Source organism: Magnolia sinica, chromosome 11 (genome assembly GCF_029962835.1).
Source record: "Magnolia sinica isolate HGM2019 chromosome 11, MsV1, whole genome shotgun sequence".
NCBI classification, from domain to species: domain Eukaryota; kingdom Viridiplantae; phylum Streptophyta; class Magnoliopsida; order Magnoliales; family Magnoliaceae; genus Magnolia; species Magnolia sinica.
The window spans coordinates 1,067,828-1,084,469 of NC_080583.1; the positions used below are offsets into that span (position 1 = coordinate 1,067,828).

Consider the following 16,642-nt stretch of genomic DNA (forward strand, 5'->3'; position numbering starts at 1 on the left):
CAAAAAACTTAATTATTACTAGAGGTGGGAAATTTGGGTCCGATCCAGTGGATCCGACCCGACCAGACCCAACTCGGTGGTACATTAAATGGATATACCTGCCATCATTTGAAATTACTGAGAGTAACACACGTGTTATATCTAAACTGTTCATTTGTTTGTAACCTCATTTTATGGCATGGGCCTAAAAATGAGGTAGATCCAAAACTTATGTAGCTCCAAAGAAGTTTTTAAAGGTAAGTATTCAACCCTCATTGCATTCTATGGTGGGGTCCACTTGAGTTTTAGATTTGCCTTATTTTTTGGCCTATGCTCTAAAATAATCTCGATAAATGGGTGGACGGTGTGGATATAGCCCACACATCATCGTGAGACCTACACAACTTGCTAACATTGAGTGAAATTGGCACGGGACCTAATGCAATTCCATTTAATGTAATTCAAAGCTTTTCCATACCTCCCAAACATGGAGTGGAATTGACACGGAATCAAATGAATCCCATCCCACCTAATCCCTTATAATCCCACCGCCCAAACAGGCCCTAAGTAATTCTTCGAACTTGGCTCAGGCGAAAATGCCTACGAGTAACCAGGTGGGGCCCATCTGCTATCAGCGTGGTTCGTTGGTTAGGAGTGTGGCCCTAAGGATGACCTGATCCGATGGTTGAAAATATCCGGTTAAGCGCAGGAGAAAATGGTCGTTGGATTGGGTATGACCCTCACTGCCCAAATCTGTGGTGGAAAAGCTCCGTAGCCTCACCATGATGTATATGTTTTATCTAAGCGGTACATCGGTTTTGCCAGCTTATTTTAGGCATGACCGAAAAAAAAAATGAGACATACAAAGCTCGAGTGAACCAGACCACATGAATTAATGATATTCAACATAAACGGATAAAAGCTACCTAAGGCTCACCACAATGTTTATTTACCATTCAATCTGTTCATAGAGTCCTTTTGATCGAAAACTTCTGTGGCATGAGGAAGTTTTCAATGGTAGGCATTCAATCTCCAATGTTTCATGTGGTGTGGTCTGGTTGAGTTTCGGATCTCCTTCGGCTTTTTTTTATCTTGCACTAAAGTTAGCTAACAAAATAGATGGACAGTGCGGATAAAACAACGCAGACATCATGGTGGGACCCACAGTGTATCAAATTACTCATAAATGATAATGAGTGCAATGATCCGGTAGTAATTTTTCTCACCGGACACAGGTGCAAATTCCTCCCAAGGAACCAGGTGGGACCAATTTTCGATCACCGTGGATCATTGAACAAGATGGATCCACCTTTGGTTGCATCTGGCCCTAAAATTTTCCCTGATCGGATGGTTGAAAACATCAGGTTAAGGGCATGTGAAAATGGACGGTAGAAATCAATTGGATGACTTCGATCATCTAATCATGATGATTCTCGGGTGGATCCAATGGTAGTTAGTCATTGTAAGTGGGCCCATCCAGCGTCGCTGAGGAATTCGTATTGAATCATTCCTCATGCATCATGATAACGATAATTAGAAAATAGAAGAGATCCCATGTCCCTAAGGGGATCCTATCTTTCTACCATGCCATGTACCATACAACTCCTACATTTTTGTGATGATCTGAACCATTCATCCCACCGTCTAATCCACTAATTAGCTCCTAAAAAAATATTCCTTGTCAGTCTGTCCTTAACTATCTGAGAAAGAAAACATTTCAAAGTCATTTTCCTTAACCTTCCATCTATATGCCCCATATTTAACGGCTATGATGATCCAAAGAGTGTAATTTTTTGTGCATTGTCTATCGACTACTGAAACAGTTGAGTATACGGTCAAGATCTCATCCATCTAAGTCATGGATTCGGAAGATACCATTGTGGCAACGCAAGTCCCCTGCATCCAGTTTCCCTGCACCAGCTCCTACAGGCCATACGACGATAATTACTGTATAATAGCCAGGCCCCAATGAAACGTGGGACATTATATCTAGTGGAGAGGAGTGCTCAAGTACACTCTGGTGTACGGTATCTTTAAATGCACTCTGGCGATTTTAGATGCATATGGAGCATCCAATCACCAATCTGGACTGTCCATCCCGTCCATCCACTCTTCATGGCCTACTTGGAAATAAAGGTCACACCAATCGGAGGATCCTAGCCATGCGATCGCTATCCCACGAAATGGACAGTTTGGATAATGAACAACAGAAAACTGCAATCATCACTTTGAATCATCCATTATAGTGCTCGATTTATATCTTCAAAGAATCACCTGGATTAAATTTTTTAAAATATATATATAATATGGAAAGGTAACAGCTACGGTTGGTAATACCTATTTCTGGATGGTTAAGATCATCCAATCATAGTGATATTTTTTGAGGTGGCCCATTACAATTTACAAGTGGGTTGGACCTAATAGATGGTCTGGATTGATAACTGAATGGTCCAAGTCTCTAAAAGCACAGGAGGCACTTAAAGCTTAAGTATAACCGGATGCACTTGCACATCCCTTCAAAAGATAATGGGCAGTTAGTTGATGCTCTGCCAGCGTATGATTCCTGATACGCAGGCACACAGAAATCGTTCCCGTTGTGTATCAGCTCATGTTACACCTAGATTAATTGGGTGCCCCAGTAAATAAATAGCAATCCCAAATTCAGTTTGGTTGAATAATAAATAAATAGCAATCCCAAGTTCAGTTTGGTTGAATAATACAATTCTCTGATTCGTGGACACCCGTTTGCTGAAATATGACTGTTGGATTTTTTTCATCTCAACCGTCAAAATGTCTACAAAACTGATAGTTATACTACTAAGCTTCTTTTTTTTTTTTTCTTTTTTTTTTTTGCGAGGGGACTATTGGTTTGACATAATCGGTCCAGTTTGATTTGAATTGCCTGTATGGTACATATACAATTTCTTAGCGCCTGCATACCAACCATCATGCTCTGCTGGAGTATAAAAGTATTCCTAAATAATTGCAATGATAATCGCAAATTTTGATTTTATTCTTATCATGAGAAATGATCCACTGATGTGACAGCACTGTATGTTACTAGAAAGATTTTGATACTCCTGATTCTGCTGTTGAAACATGATTTCAGAAATCACTACATCCAAACCGTCCAAACTCTTTTCGTAATCATGGATGTGAAAATCCCACAAAAGCACACTAATTGGACACATATAGCTTCCCCTCACTGCAATTTTTTATTTGAACTGGGATAATCGAAGGTCACTCTTTCAAAAAAAAAATTGATGGCCAGCACCTAGGAGTCTCTGATTAATGTGATTTACGGACTATGCCACACTTACAGATGGGACCCACATTTTGGATGTTTGGATGGAGTGATGCACATCCACCAGGAATGAAAGTATAATACGCACCCAGCGACACTATAAGGATACCGATTGCCGTCCTTACTCTTACCCGGGTGGTAGACTCCCTGGAGTTTCAACACCGGGTCAAGGGTTCCAGTACCCACGTTGGTGAAATCCCACGGCGTGCGTATGCAGGGTGTGTGTACGTGTGGCGTGGGGGGGGGGGGGGGGGTGTAAAAAAAAAAATAATAATAATAAAGGAAGCCGATTGCCAGTGGCATGGCATGGGCCAAGTTCTGTGGGGCCACCATGAGGTGTGTATTTTATAATGAACTGGGGATTGAGTCTGAGTTGCCTAGAGTTAGGGCTGACCCGACACGATCCGATTTTGAAATAGGCTTGACTTGAACTCGACTCGACTCGACTCCGTACCAAGTCAAGCATGCCTCAATCGATCCGAGTCTAGGTTTGGCATGGACTAATCCAGACCAAGTCTAACCCAGTCAAAAGTATCGAGTCAGTTCAAGTTGGCACCAATTCGGATAGAGAGAGAGAGAGAAGGTGGTGATGGTGGTGGGTGGTTGTCAGGCTTGAAAGAGGAGGATGAGGGGGAGAGGGAGGGAGGAAGACTGGATTGGGTCCGAGTGGGTTCGGGGTCTGCGTATAGGTTAGAGATACTTAGAAATTAGAATTTATTATTATTATTATTATTATTATATATACACACACACACCTGAATTCGAGTCAAGTCAGTTTCAAATTAAGTCAGGTCTAAGTTGATTGAGTTTCGGATTAAGTCAAGTCGAGTTACTGGGTAACTCAAATTCAACTCAGATTGAGTTCGGATTGGGCGAAGCTTACTCAATGCGGACCGACTCACCCATTCGATTCAGGTCAAGTCGGGTTTGAACGAGTCGAACAAGTCGACTTAGGCGAGTCGAGTCATCCAGTGCCCAGCTCTAATTTTATCACACGATCCATCCACTTTGCAAGCATTCAATACCCACTATTTCAAAAATGATGCGAATCCAAATTTCAAGTGGACCAATCTGCATAAAACAATGGGTATTGAATGCCCACAGTTGAAAACCTATGAGGGGCCACAGGCAATCGTCTTTGATAGATGTTACTCGATGGGCTAAGTGAATATAAAATTCCATACTATTAACTTCGAAAGAGCATGGAGAAATAATAAGAAAGATCATCGTCTAAAGGGAATATCTAAAATGAAAAAAGATCAGCAAATCAATTTGATTTTAAGCTTACTCCGTATTTAAAGTGGGTCCTACTATTTAAACGATTTGGATTGAGTTATGTGCATAATTTGTTCATAGAAGTTCTTTGTATGTGTTGAGTTTCATGCTCTGACTACGTATTAAAGCTTTTCTCTTATGTAAATGCTTGGTTATCATTTATCAATACTTCTGTAGCACCAACAGCAATGTAGCTTTTTTTGATGCATTGCCATTCATATCAATGGATGATCGATACTGTTGATACAAATGGCTTCACCATGGATGACTGTCCATCAAAATATGTCACACATTCGAATATCATGATGGATGAGATGTACTAAACAAAAGACCATGTTAGAAATAACCATAATAATAATAATTGTTATGGAAAAATATGATCTGAGCATAATTAAGGCAAGCTCAGCCCAACCATGACTCTGGACGGTTCAATCGAACTTCTTTTAAGGCCGGCTCAACCAGACAAGCGGCCGTTCCAGAGATACTTCATCAAAAGGGACCAACAAAAAAGATAGGTCTGAGTTATGGTATAGAAAGATATGGGGTCGTATGAATCAGTCCAAACCATTCTTAGGTAAGTAATTAAGTCATACCCCGCCAACCCCTGCTTTGGGCTGACCCGGCATAGCTCGAGCCCAATTGAAGAAAGCTTTGCTCGGCTCGTCTGCTCGGTCCGACTTCAGTCGACCAGCTTAATTAAGACGCTTGAGTCGAGCTCAATCCAGTAACGCACGATAACATTAACCGCTTGACCATGATCATGAGATAACTGACAACATCATCACGTACACAGTTCTCGCCTAATGGCAGAGATCATGCCGAGATTAACAGACTTCCACTCTGACCAACTAGTATAAATAGAAGCTTAACCTAATAGAACAGGTATGCAAAATCTCTCACCCAAACCCCTCATACACACAATTTAGACCTAGATTGCAGGCCTGACTTTGGCATCGGAGGGTCCCCTCTCCACCCAAGGTCTCCATTGTCGTTCATTTATGCAGGTGCTCGGACTAGAAGCTTGGCGAGGTGAACCAAATTTTTGCATCAACAACAATAACAATAATAATAGTTAACATTTTTCTTATAAACGAAATTAATAGTAAAGAAGAAAATAGATTTACTAATTCTTTTTATTTGCAAATTGGTAAATATAAGGGTTGTACCTCTCCTTAATGTCATCAGCATTTGAGACAAATGTACAGATGTACCTCTATCTAAATTGTCAAAGTCATCAATCAAATTAAGAAAAAGCAACACCCAAAAACATTGTACTGAAAACTTTGGATCGCATGCTATTTTACTTTTACTATGGCTTGTAAATTGAAAATTACAAGGGTTGTACTTTTACTATGTTTCATCACCATTTGAAACATTACAGTGATTATTCGATCAGACGAAGGACAATTGTACCTCAGTTTTGATTGTCTAAATCATTGATTAAATTGAGAATGGAACAGAATCCAAAAGATTGTGTGTAAACTTTTATAATAAACACAACATATAGACCTTAGAACTTTTGGACCACTTGCTATTTTACATTTATTATGGTTTGCAAATTGGCAATTATAAGGATTGTATTTCTACTACGTTTTTTAATCATTTGAAATATTGCGGTGACTATTCAATCAGACACATGGATGGAAGTGCCCTATTCAGATTGTCCAAATCACTGGTCAAATTAGGAATGGAGCAGAACTCAAAAGACTGGGTTGAAAAAATTATAATAAATAGTGCATATTGACCTTGGAACTTTTGGACAACTTGTTATTTTAGTTTTACTAAGGTTTACAAATTGGCAATTATAAGGGTTATTCTTCTACTATGATTCATCGCCATTTGAAATTTTGCAGTAACTTACTGGCAAGACATATGGACAAATGTGCATCTATTCAACTTGTATGAATTATTGACCATTTTGGGTATGTACATATCCGAAAAAAATTTGTCGAAAAAATTACAACAAACCTCACATATTACCCCAAACTTTTGGACCACTTGTTATTTTACTTTTGATCTTTCTTTCCTATTTTTTTTTTTTTCGATTTTAATTAGATGGTTAGAATTAATTTATTATCACAAGTTTTTAGATGGGCTCCATCTACAATGCACCACATTTGAATGGGGAATATAGGGGTGCATGAATGCCGCCTTTGAGAAAGTCACCACCATTTTCACCGCCATAGAACATTCATATATGTTTGCCATTACTTTCACATGTATTTCAGTGGAAGAAATCCATGGTGTGATGATGCAAAAATTTATATTTTTCTGAATGTAAGGTCTAAAGATGTTACTCCCTAGAAATTTGAGGGTTTGTTTGGTTTTCTAACTTCCCATTAAGTGTGAAGTTACTTTGTAACTTTTCATGAAGTAAATAAGTCATCATTATCATCTGAGGGTTCGATTTGTTTTCTAAATTCTCAGTAAATACCTAAATAAGTAATTATTACAATTTTCTATTTCAAATATTGGTCCAAAAGGACTAGTTTAAATTTGTGGTCCTCATCATAATATATATGAAATATTTGTGCCATCTATCCTTTTACCATAACATTTCGAGACATGAGCCGAAAAATAATGCAGATCCAACACTCAAGTAGCCCACACCAAAGGAAATAATGGCCCCAGGAAGTTTTTAATGGTAGGTGCTCATAGTTCCCTTTTTCATGTTGTGTGGCCCACTTGAGCTTTGGATCTACATCATTTTTTAGCTCATGCCCTGAATTCAAGTGGCATAAAGGATGGAGTGGATGGATAAGCTACATACATCACAGTAAGCCCCATATATATTTCACACATTCTCTATTTTAGCTTTCAAAAAGTAAGCTAATTAAGCCAAGCATTAGAACCATAAGGTAATTACTTAAGAAAATAATCATTATCTATTTACAGGGTATTTATAAAAGATTTGAAAAATCAAACACGCCCTTAAAGTGTTTGTTTAAACATGAATCATAACTCATAAGTTGAGAATCAAATTCAATTCTATATAAAGCCATAAAGCCAGTATAGTAAATTATAATCATTATATTTTTCTATTATAAAATTACAATTTTTACTATAATTTTGGGTGAAACGGGCCATGTAGTAAAATCATTATTGCAATCAACTTTAAGTGATGTCATTGTACAATTACAAAAGTAAATAGCTATTATCTATTTACCATCATTTAACATGATAATTAGTAAACTTAACGGCCTCTAGATTTGTTAGATTACCTCTTCGTCTCATGTTATGGGAAGCAGGTATACTACTTCATTGATGAATGGAGGTGGGCATTGGACGACTCGATCAGGGTAATTCAACTTGTTTGACCTGATCCGAATTGAATAGGTGAGTCAGTTTGAATCGAGTAGGCTTCGCCCAATCTGAACTCAAAGCGAGTCGAGTTCGAGTTATCCAGTAAACTTGATCCGATTAGATCCGACTCGATTCGAAACCCAACTCTCTAACCTTATCAGCTGCACCCTACCTCGACCCGATCCCAAAATCTCTTTATCTCTCCCTCTTCTCCTCATCTTCCAAACCCGGCCTCTCTCCCTCCCTCCCTCTCTCTTTCTCCTCATCTTCCAAGCCCTGCATCCACCCACCACCATCACCCCTCCTCCTCCTCCTCCTCTCTCTCTCTCCTCTCCACTCTCTCAGTCTCTGCCTCCATTATTTCTCAATCCGACTCGGTGCCAACTCGACCCAACTCAGTACTTCTGACTGGATCGAACTCGGTTCGGACCGGTCCAGGCCAAACCAAACTCAAATCGAGTCAAGCATACTGGACCCGGTATCGAGTCGGATCAAGTGCGGGTTAGGCATATTTCAAAATTAGATCGAGTCGAGTCAGCCCTAACTCGATTCGACTCAACTCGATGACCAGCTCTAGTGATGAAGGAAGCTGCCTAAAGGAATAATATTCTTTTTGCCGATCGATGGTCGTATCACAAATAATATGGTTTGATGAAACCAGAACTTCCTTCTCTTTACTTACTCTCCGAGATAATTATTATCTCTTTGTATGGGTTGAAAATCTCTTATTTTTAATAGATTTATTTGTGGTTACTCCACAGAAAATAAAAATAAAAAATTGCCATGCAACTACATAATTACTTAAATAGATGAGAAGCAAGTTACCCAGTAAGCACCACACATATTCATCTCCAAGATAGGTGGGCCCCACAATCCTTTAACTGGAAGCAACTTCTTAGCACATGTGTCAATTAATCCCGGACAGCCACTGGCCGTCAATCAAGGCGCCACGTGGAGAAAGACAATCCTAACCATCCAATCTATGGACTTTTGGATTATACAACTGTAATTGTAATCTTTTTTGAACTATTTATTTGGTGTATCTCAATACAAGGTTAAGATTGCTATTTGTTTTTTTCCTTTTGGATGGTGGGGCTTTGTCCATCCAGTGGGGCCCACCCCGTGGACATTATGTTTGCCCGGCATGTGTGGTGGCGCTCCTTAGTACGATCCGCCGTACAAGAGGACATGTCATGTTATTCCTTACACTCTCACCTGTCAAGTAAAAAATGCAACTTGGTCCGATTTTCATGCTGTTCTACCCAGCCCATGGTTGCAACTTTTGCCCGGTAAATATGGACCGTTGGATCAATAGTTCCAACTATGCCAAGTGTATTGTGTGGTGAACCCAACACCACGTAGTTAAGTGCTGTAAGGACACTATGGGGCCCACCGTGATATATGTGTTTCATCCACGCCATCCATCCAGTTTGTTAGCTCATTTTTAGGGCATGAGTCCAAAATGAAGCATATCCCAAGCTCATGTGGACCATACAACAGTAAATAGTAGTAGGGATTAAACGCTGACCGTTGAAAGCTTCTGGGGATCACAGAAGATCTAGATTAAGCTCTAATGAACAGGTGGGATGACAAATAGGCCCCAGGAAGGTTTCAACGGTGGAAGTCATTATCCAACTGTTTCATGTGGTGTGATCGACTTGAGAATTCTATATGTTTAAATTCTGGGACCATGCCCTAAAATGAGCTGGCAAGACAGATGAACGGCGTGGATAAAACATATACATGACGTTAGGCCCCACAGAGTCCTTAAAAGCAAACCGCCTCCGAGAAGCTTGCAATCTACGTTACTGTGGAAAGCGATAGAACAGACACAAAATCCAGCTCAGCTGCAAAATGTACAGTTTGTTTACTGGCAGTAGTTTGCAGGTGCCAGCCCATGGTTAACTGATCCAGACCTTCCATCTGATGGACCACATATTGGATGGTGGATTGCTGGAAACTCTAGTGTTTTACAATCCTATCCATTCAGTATTTTGCCTATATTCTGAACATGGACCTGTATTCTACTTTTTCAACCGTCTACTTGTAGATAAAAGACTGAAAGGGTTAATCTGTTCTGATTTAGATGGTCTTTGAGGATTTCAATCCATGTAAGGGCCTATCAGTTGGACGGTGTGGATTACCTAACCGAGGGCCCCACATTCGAGAATATGTGCAGCAGCAAACTGCATAGTTGCTGCTGAGCTGGACTCTATAACTACTGGCAAAACCTGAAGAGCAGAGGCAGAGACGGTTGTGGTGCGCAGCCGCGGCGCAGACTCACTGAAAAGGACAATTTCTTGGAATTCTCTACAACACCCGCTTCACCGAGAGTGGACAGCATCCAAGCTCCGTGGGCCCACCGTATTGTTTTTTATGAAATCGACTCCATACATCAGGTGCATCCCTCGATGCTAGGTATTCTGGATGAAGATGATCCTGATCAATAACTTAAGTGGGCCACTTCATAGGGAATAATGGAGAGGAGACGCCAACCATAGGTTTGTATATGAGGCTTATCATGATCGTATATTCCATCAGGTGAATTTCACCAGGATAAACATACTCTCAAAATATCAGCCTGATCCAAAACTTGGGCGGGAAACCTGTAAAAACTCGAGGTTTTATGAGTGACTTTACATTTCTACCTGTGATGTGGTCAATATGAATATTGTATCCAGTCTATTTCTGTTTTATACAGTTGAAAAGTAAATTTTCATCTGATGGACGGATCCGATTTTACAAGAACGACACGATGAGTAGCACAGAGCTCAGGTGGTTTGCCCAGTGCAGTACAACAGGGGTTGTAGAGGAATCCAGTATACACTCCCTCGAGGGTAATTTAGTCATAACATCCCTCAGTCGTGTATCATTATTTGGGTTGTTCATAAGGATGGCCCACAGCATATGCCCTGGCGTGAAATCAGGACAGTCCGTAGTCAAGTGAGCCAGATGCATTTCTTCAATTTTGACCATCAAACAGTCCTCTTTGTTTTTTCACTGTACACATGCAGCCTGCATGATGACCGAGTGGTTAGATTGTCATGTCACATGTGTGGCCCACCTTACAACGGTTCGGATCTGAGTGCCTGCCCATCATGGATGATAATACTAAGCTATAATTTATTGAATTGGAACCGTTGATTATTTTCATTCATGAATCATGATCGTCCGTTAGATATCCACTGCCCGACTTGTTAGTTCATCGGTTCCGCATTGTCGTTTTATAAAGTGGGGTGTCCTGCAATTACAATTCTTAGCGCTTGGGTATCATCATGACACTTAGCCAGAGTATCAATGTTAATAGGGTCGAACTATCAATTTATGGGGTCGGAATGTCAACTTCAGAAATCAACGGAAAAACAAAACCAGCCAATGAAAATGAAATTACAACTCCACCTAACCAAATCAAATTCTCTCTCTCTCCCTCTTTCCCTCCTACCATTAATAAAACTCTCTCTCTCTCTCTCTCTCTCTCTCTCTGTGTGGCAGTCATGAAGCATCACCAGCAGCAGCAGCAGAACGATTCATGGATTTTCTCCCTGCTGTCTGAGAAGTTCTTTACTCCATGCCTTCTTCACGAATCCTCTAAAAAGAGTGAGAAGAACATCTTCTGCTTGGATTGTTGTGATACCGTCTGCCCTCATTGCGTCCCTCCTCATCGCTCCCATCGATTGCTGCAGGTCTCTCTAGCAAAAATTACATCTTTTTTCTTGATTTTTCAACTACATTTTCTTACATTTTTTTTTTCTCTCCTTTTGTTATCCATCTCTGTTTTGGTTTCATCAGGTTCGGAGGTATGTTTACCACGACGTTATCAGGCTCGATGATATAGAGGGATTTTTCGATTGTGGTTTTGTTCAGGTAATGTTGGGTTAGAATAAAAATTCGATTTTGGTTTGTCTTGCTTATGGGAATTTGTGAATTGGGCTCTCTCTTTTTTTTCTTTTTTCTTTTGCAATTTCTTGGGTTTCTTGTTTGAGACTTTTTATTTTTATTTGGACATTGAAATTCTTTGATTTTCTGATTAGCGAATTCGCTGTTGAATAAGAATTTTCTGATTTCGGTGTCCTCTTTTGCCCGAAATACTGCCAGTGCTTTTTTTTTTTTTTTTTTTTTATCTTTTGGAAATTTCTTTCTTTTTCAATGCCAATTTCTGATCTGAGTGTTTTTTCTTTTCTTTTCTTTGGAAGTCTTTGAGCCGAGTCATTTCCTCTTGAGACTTCTGTTGGTTTGGATTTCTATATTGAATTGCTTCGTGTTTTGTAAATTTCTATAAATTTCCGCTTCTACTATTTTTGGGTCATGTTCTTTCTGAAATTTCCCATCTGGGTTCTTCCATTCTTGTATTTCTGACATGGGTCTCTCTCATTTCCTCACTCTCTTTCAATCCACCCATTTCATCTTCGAAATTCTCTGATTTTAATATTCTATTTTCAGGAAAAAAAATCGAATTTTAATTCACTTCTTTTGCTTGATTTAGCAATGCCTTTTACATGCTTCATTTCAATTTTGAAATTACCATTCTTTTCGAATTTTAAAATTCAAATTCCGTAAATTGATTGCAGTCGTATACAACCAACAGCGCAAAAGTGGTTTTCATAAACCAAAGGCCTCAAACCCGTCCTTTCAAAGGCTCTGCAAGCATCTGCAATACCTGCGACAGAAGCCTTCAACACCCATACCAGTTCTGCTCTCTTGCTTGCAAGGTAGCATTTTCCTCCATTAAAAAATAAAAATAAAAATCAAGAGCGGTTTTAAAAACCGCCGACGGTTTTCTGATTTCTCAGTGGCATTTTCGTTATTTTCTTCAGGTCGAGTCTCTGGTACGGTACGAGGGGAGTATTTCCAGGTATTTATACGACTGCGACTACATGCCGCTGTCAGATTTCGGATGCACGCAGATCGAGGAGCTGAAGGAGCTCGAGGATGGTCAGATGACGCCTAGCTCAGTCTTGGACGGTGGGATGTCTATCCGTACGTCGTCCGGGTCCAGCGCAAACGGCGACGGCTGGTGTTTAACGGTGGGGTGTACGGCCACGACGGAAACCGTTAGGCGGAAAAAGCGGACGAAGAAGGTCCCGATGGAGGACGGGATCGTCTCTTCTTCGGTTTGTTCCACAAATGCCCCTCGGAGGCGGAAAGGGTTTCCCTCGCGTAGCCCGTTGTGTTGAATTTGCTGGGATCTCGGGTTTAATTGTAATTTTGTAAAACTTTCGGGTTATTTGATAGTAGGTGTAGCAGCAGGTATCCGGTTTCGAACCCGCCGTCCTGCAATTTTGGCAGCAAAAACGTGGTAGCACCAATGGCTTCTTTTGTAAAATTAAGGTTCTCATGGGGGTACATTTGGAATTTCGTTTTTATTTTAATCTGGAATTTTGCCTTTGTGATTCTCTCACTGAATGGCCCCCAGTTTGAAAACCCCACCAATCAGATGATTTATCGACTGATTGAATGGATGAGATCGTCTGATCGATTTGGTTTTCGAATTACGAGCTCTACGCGTCAGTAGCTGCTGCATGGACGGTCCTGATTTTCCATTTCAGCATTTAGGTTCAGCTGGGGAATCGGGTGGACCAATTCTAGCATCTTTAATGTACGAATGACAGTTTGTTAGGGTGATCCGAACCGTTGATTTGGTGCATCCATGCATGTTGGGGAAATTGCCCAAACTTCGGGATCACCGAGGGTTTTTAAGCCAATTGGAGCAAACGGCTCAACCGCATTGATTGAATTTGCAACTGTTGTACGGATGGGATCCTCTGATTGCCTCAATTTCTCGGCTATGGGCTGTTAATATGGTTAAGCACTGGATTGACGGTTCTGATTTCCTTGGATGAATTTACGAACTATCTTTGCATCAATTTTAAATAACAGTAATGAATCTAATGATCCAGTGGGCTAACGTGCATTGAAAGTTGGAACCCTTCCCTTACACATGGTTGTATTGGGATTTGTGGACAAACAAAATCGTCCATCCGAACGGTCCATTAGGCTCAGTCCCACCTTTTTCAGCTACTGGGTAATTAAATGACAGATTCTAAGCTTCGTTGAGTGGACCTAGCTCCTACGAACACTCTTCTACGTTAATTTTGCATGCCATTACCTGGAAGGTTTGGATCACCTAATCAGTATGAATGTTTCAAGGCAGGCCATGAAGATTGCACTGGTAGCAATGGACGGTCCTGATAGGTGATTTGGATGCCATCGAGCCCAAGTGAAACTATCCACATGGACCGGTTACCATACAGTTGGCCCGCTAGGGTAAAAAATTCTTCCATTTGTGCTTGGAAATGATACAATATAAACGTCTTTACGATTTCATCGTACGACTCCTGATGTATTGAACACATAGCACAAGAGAACAGCATGATCAGAACACCTGTTTTTGGCATATAGATGTGGACCAATAAAAAGTAACCACATGTCATTTATGGATTCTAGTATTAATGTGATAACATATGACCTTGCACATGCCTTTTGAGACACAAACATTGGGTAAATTTAATGAGGTAATGTGCACAATATGTATATTAAAATTCACAAAGGAAAATTAATAATAATAATAATACTCAATCATGAATTTGGTTATGTTTTACGCGGTAAGTTATTTCTTATAATCTTTTTAAAATGAGAAATCTTCTAAATAATATAAGTTTTGTGATGATCATGAAGATTCTAAACATTCAAAAATTCAAGCAACATCCAAGCAAATCAGTTACAAATCTCACACCTATATCAAAGGAGGATTAACACCAAGCAAATTGGGTCCCTAGCTATACATCAACCGGAGTTAAAGGGAAGCTTCGAATTGGTGAATCTAGTCCCTCCAGTTCCATGATTAAAAGTGTCTTGCGGGGAGTGGTTTGATTAGGTCATTAATGTGTGTGACCATAATTGCTTTGAAGTCTGGGATTAAGAATAGAAGTTCTCCTTATTAATCTCGGATCTAGGAATATGGTATCGAAGGTTCTAATATAGAAACGTGTTAGCATAAAAGTGAATATTGAAAACCCATAACTCCAAATATAAGAAATTTTCTTATTTGAAATGCGTACTGTAAAATTTATCCTCACATAACATAATATAGTATTAGCATAGATTGCTATTGTCTAACGACACCGCTATAATACCACAAAATTAGATCAAATATCCATGACCCTAAATTGTTAGATTCCAGTTAACTGTGTTCTTATTTGGACAAATTTTTTTTTCTGGTCAATCTACTAACCATTCACTCTAACCAATCTATTTTTACAGCAGGATCATATATTTTTATCTCGTTTATTTATTTCTTTAATTATTTTAATGATCTATCAAATTCAATTATCTTTGTTTTAATATGTCTTGTTATCCATTTGTTAATCTTTATTTGTTTAAAAAATATTAATTATAATTATAAATGAAAGAAAAAGTTTGAAGTTGTAAGGTGAAAAGAATCCAACAATTGCAAATTGTTTGATCCTTTATCATTGCAGCGAGAGGTCCACAGCATTTTATTAAACATTGAGTCAAGAGCAAGGCAGACATGCCTGCACTTGGTAATCACACACTCACAATGCATTCAGCCCTCGATGACACGTGTAGGCTTATGTTCAATTGAATTTAACAAACACATGTAATCCTTGTCTTAAATGGTCCAATAAATACGTGTGACTTTAACCAGTAGGAAATCTAAAAGTGGGGCCCACACTGTGGAGGATCCCAAGCCACTGATCTCTCTGCCTATATCCCGATGGACAGGCCACTATCATGTCGTTTGCCAAGTTGTGCGATTTATAGCACCCAGGAATTCACGAGGATTGCAGTGTTTGGATTTATGGACCATTGAATGCATGATGTAAGGATTTAAATACTATAAAACAGTAATAAATTGGAAATGATCCGGTAGATCCATGTTCAATGAACTTCCATGCAAACTACCATCCATTGTACAGGTAACAGGGTGGCAATGGAGAATCCAACCGTCCATATAGTGGCCACTTCTTTTGATAGATCATGGTTCGGAAAACATTTTCATTGGACCATCCAGCCCATCAGATCATTTATTAATAGTACTGATGGTGCAAATGAAAAGACGGTTTATGTTTGGAGACATGTAATTAGAATGCATTAAAGCCAGTTTGGTTTTCCAATTTCTTATTAAAATGCAAGATAAATGGGCCATCCTATCATTTACAATCAATCGCAACCGTTTAGCATCATTTACAATCAATCACATCTATTTGGTAAATTCAGACCATGCACTATTTCTCATTTTAACCATTCATGGGATGTCTACCAACCGTCCATTTAGGAAATAGGTCGAGTGTAATTTTCATTTCATCATGCATCTAATCTGGGTCCCATGATTTGGACCGTTCATTTCCATCTAAATGTTAGTCACGTGTAGATTTCCAAGTTCAAGCATATCAACATAGGCTTTGCCAGAGTAACAAAGCCTTTATCAATTATACCCTCCGAAATTATCCAACCAAACACGGACCGTGTTCCATCCAATCAGGTCCTTACAACTCAATAATTGTTTCCAACTACTAAATATAGCTTTTGCCATCCAAACAGGTCCTTGCAATTCAATAATTGTTTGCAACTGCTCAATATAGCTTTTTTCCACTGATGAATTCCAAGAGGCCCAATGCCATCATACTCCACAACTCAAATCATCCACCGTACACGTGGCATCCAGGCAGGTTTGGATGGACCGTTCAAGCTGTGGCCCCCATTGTGTACGGAGTGGTGATTAGAGTATCTTAACCGTCTGATTTTGCTCATTGAATTTGG

General features: G+C 39.6%; 1 protein-coding gene across 1 annotated transcript; it reads left to right on the forward strand.

The window, feature by feature from the left end:
* The first annotated feature begins 11,178 nt into the window (after positions 1-11,178).
* On the forward strand, positions 11,179-13,246 carry LOC131218518 (protein RGF1 INDUCIBLE TRANSCRIPTION FACTOR 1-like). The gene is made up of 4 exons (XM_058213088.1): positions 11,179-11,544; positions 11,651-11,725; positions 12,430-12,570; positions 12,676-13,246. The coding sequence occupies exons 1-4, from the start codon at positions 11,197-11,199 to the stop codon at positions 13,033-13,035; spliced, it is 924 nt and encodes a 307-aa protein (XP_058069071.1). The 5' UTR covers positions 11,179-11,196; the 3' UTR covers positions 13,036-13,246.
* Positions 13,247-16,642: the final 3,396 nt, after the last annotated feature.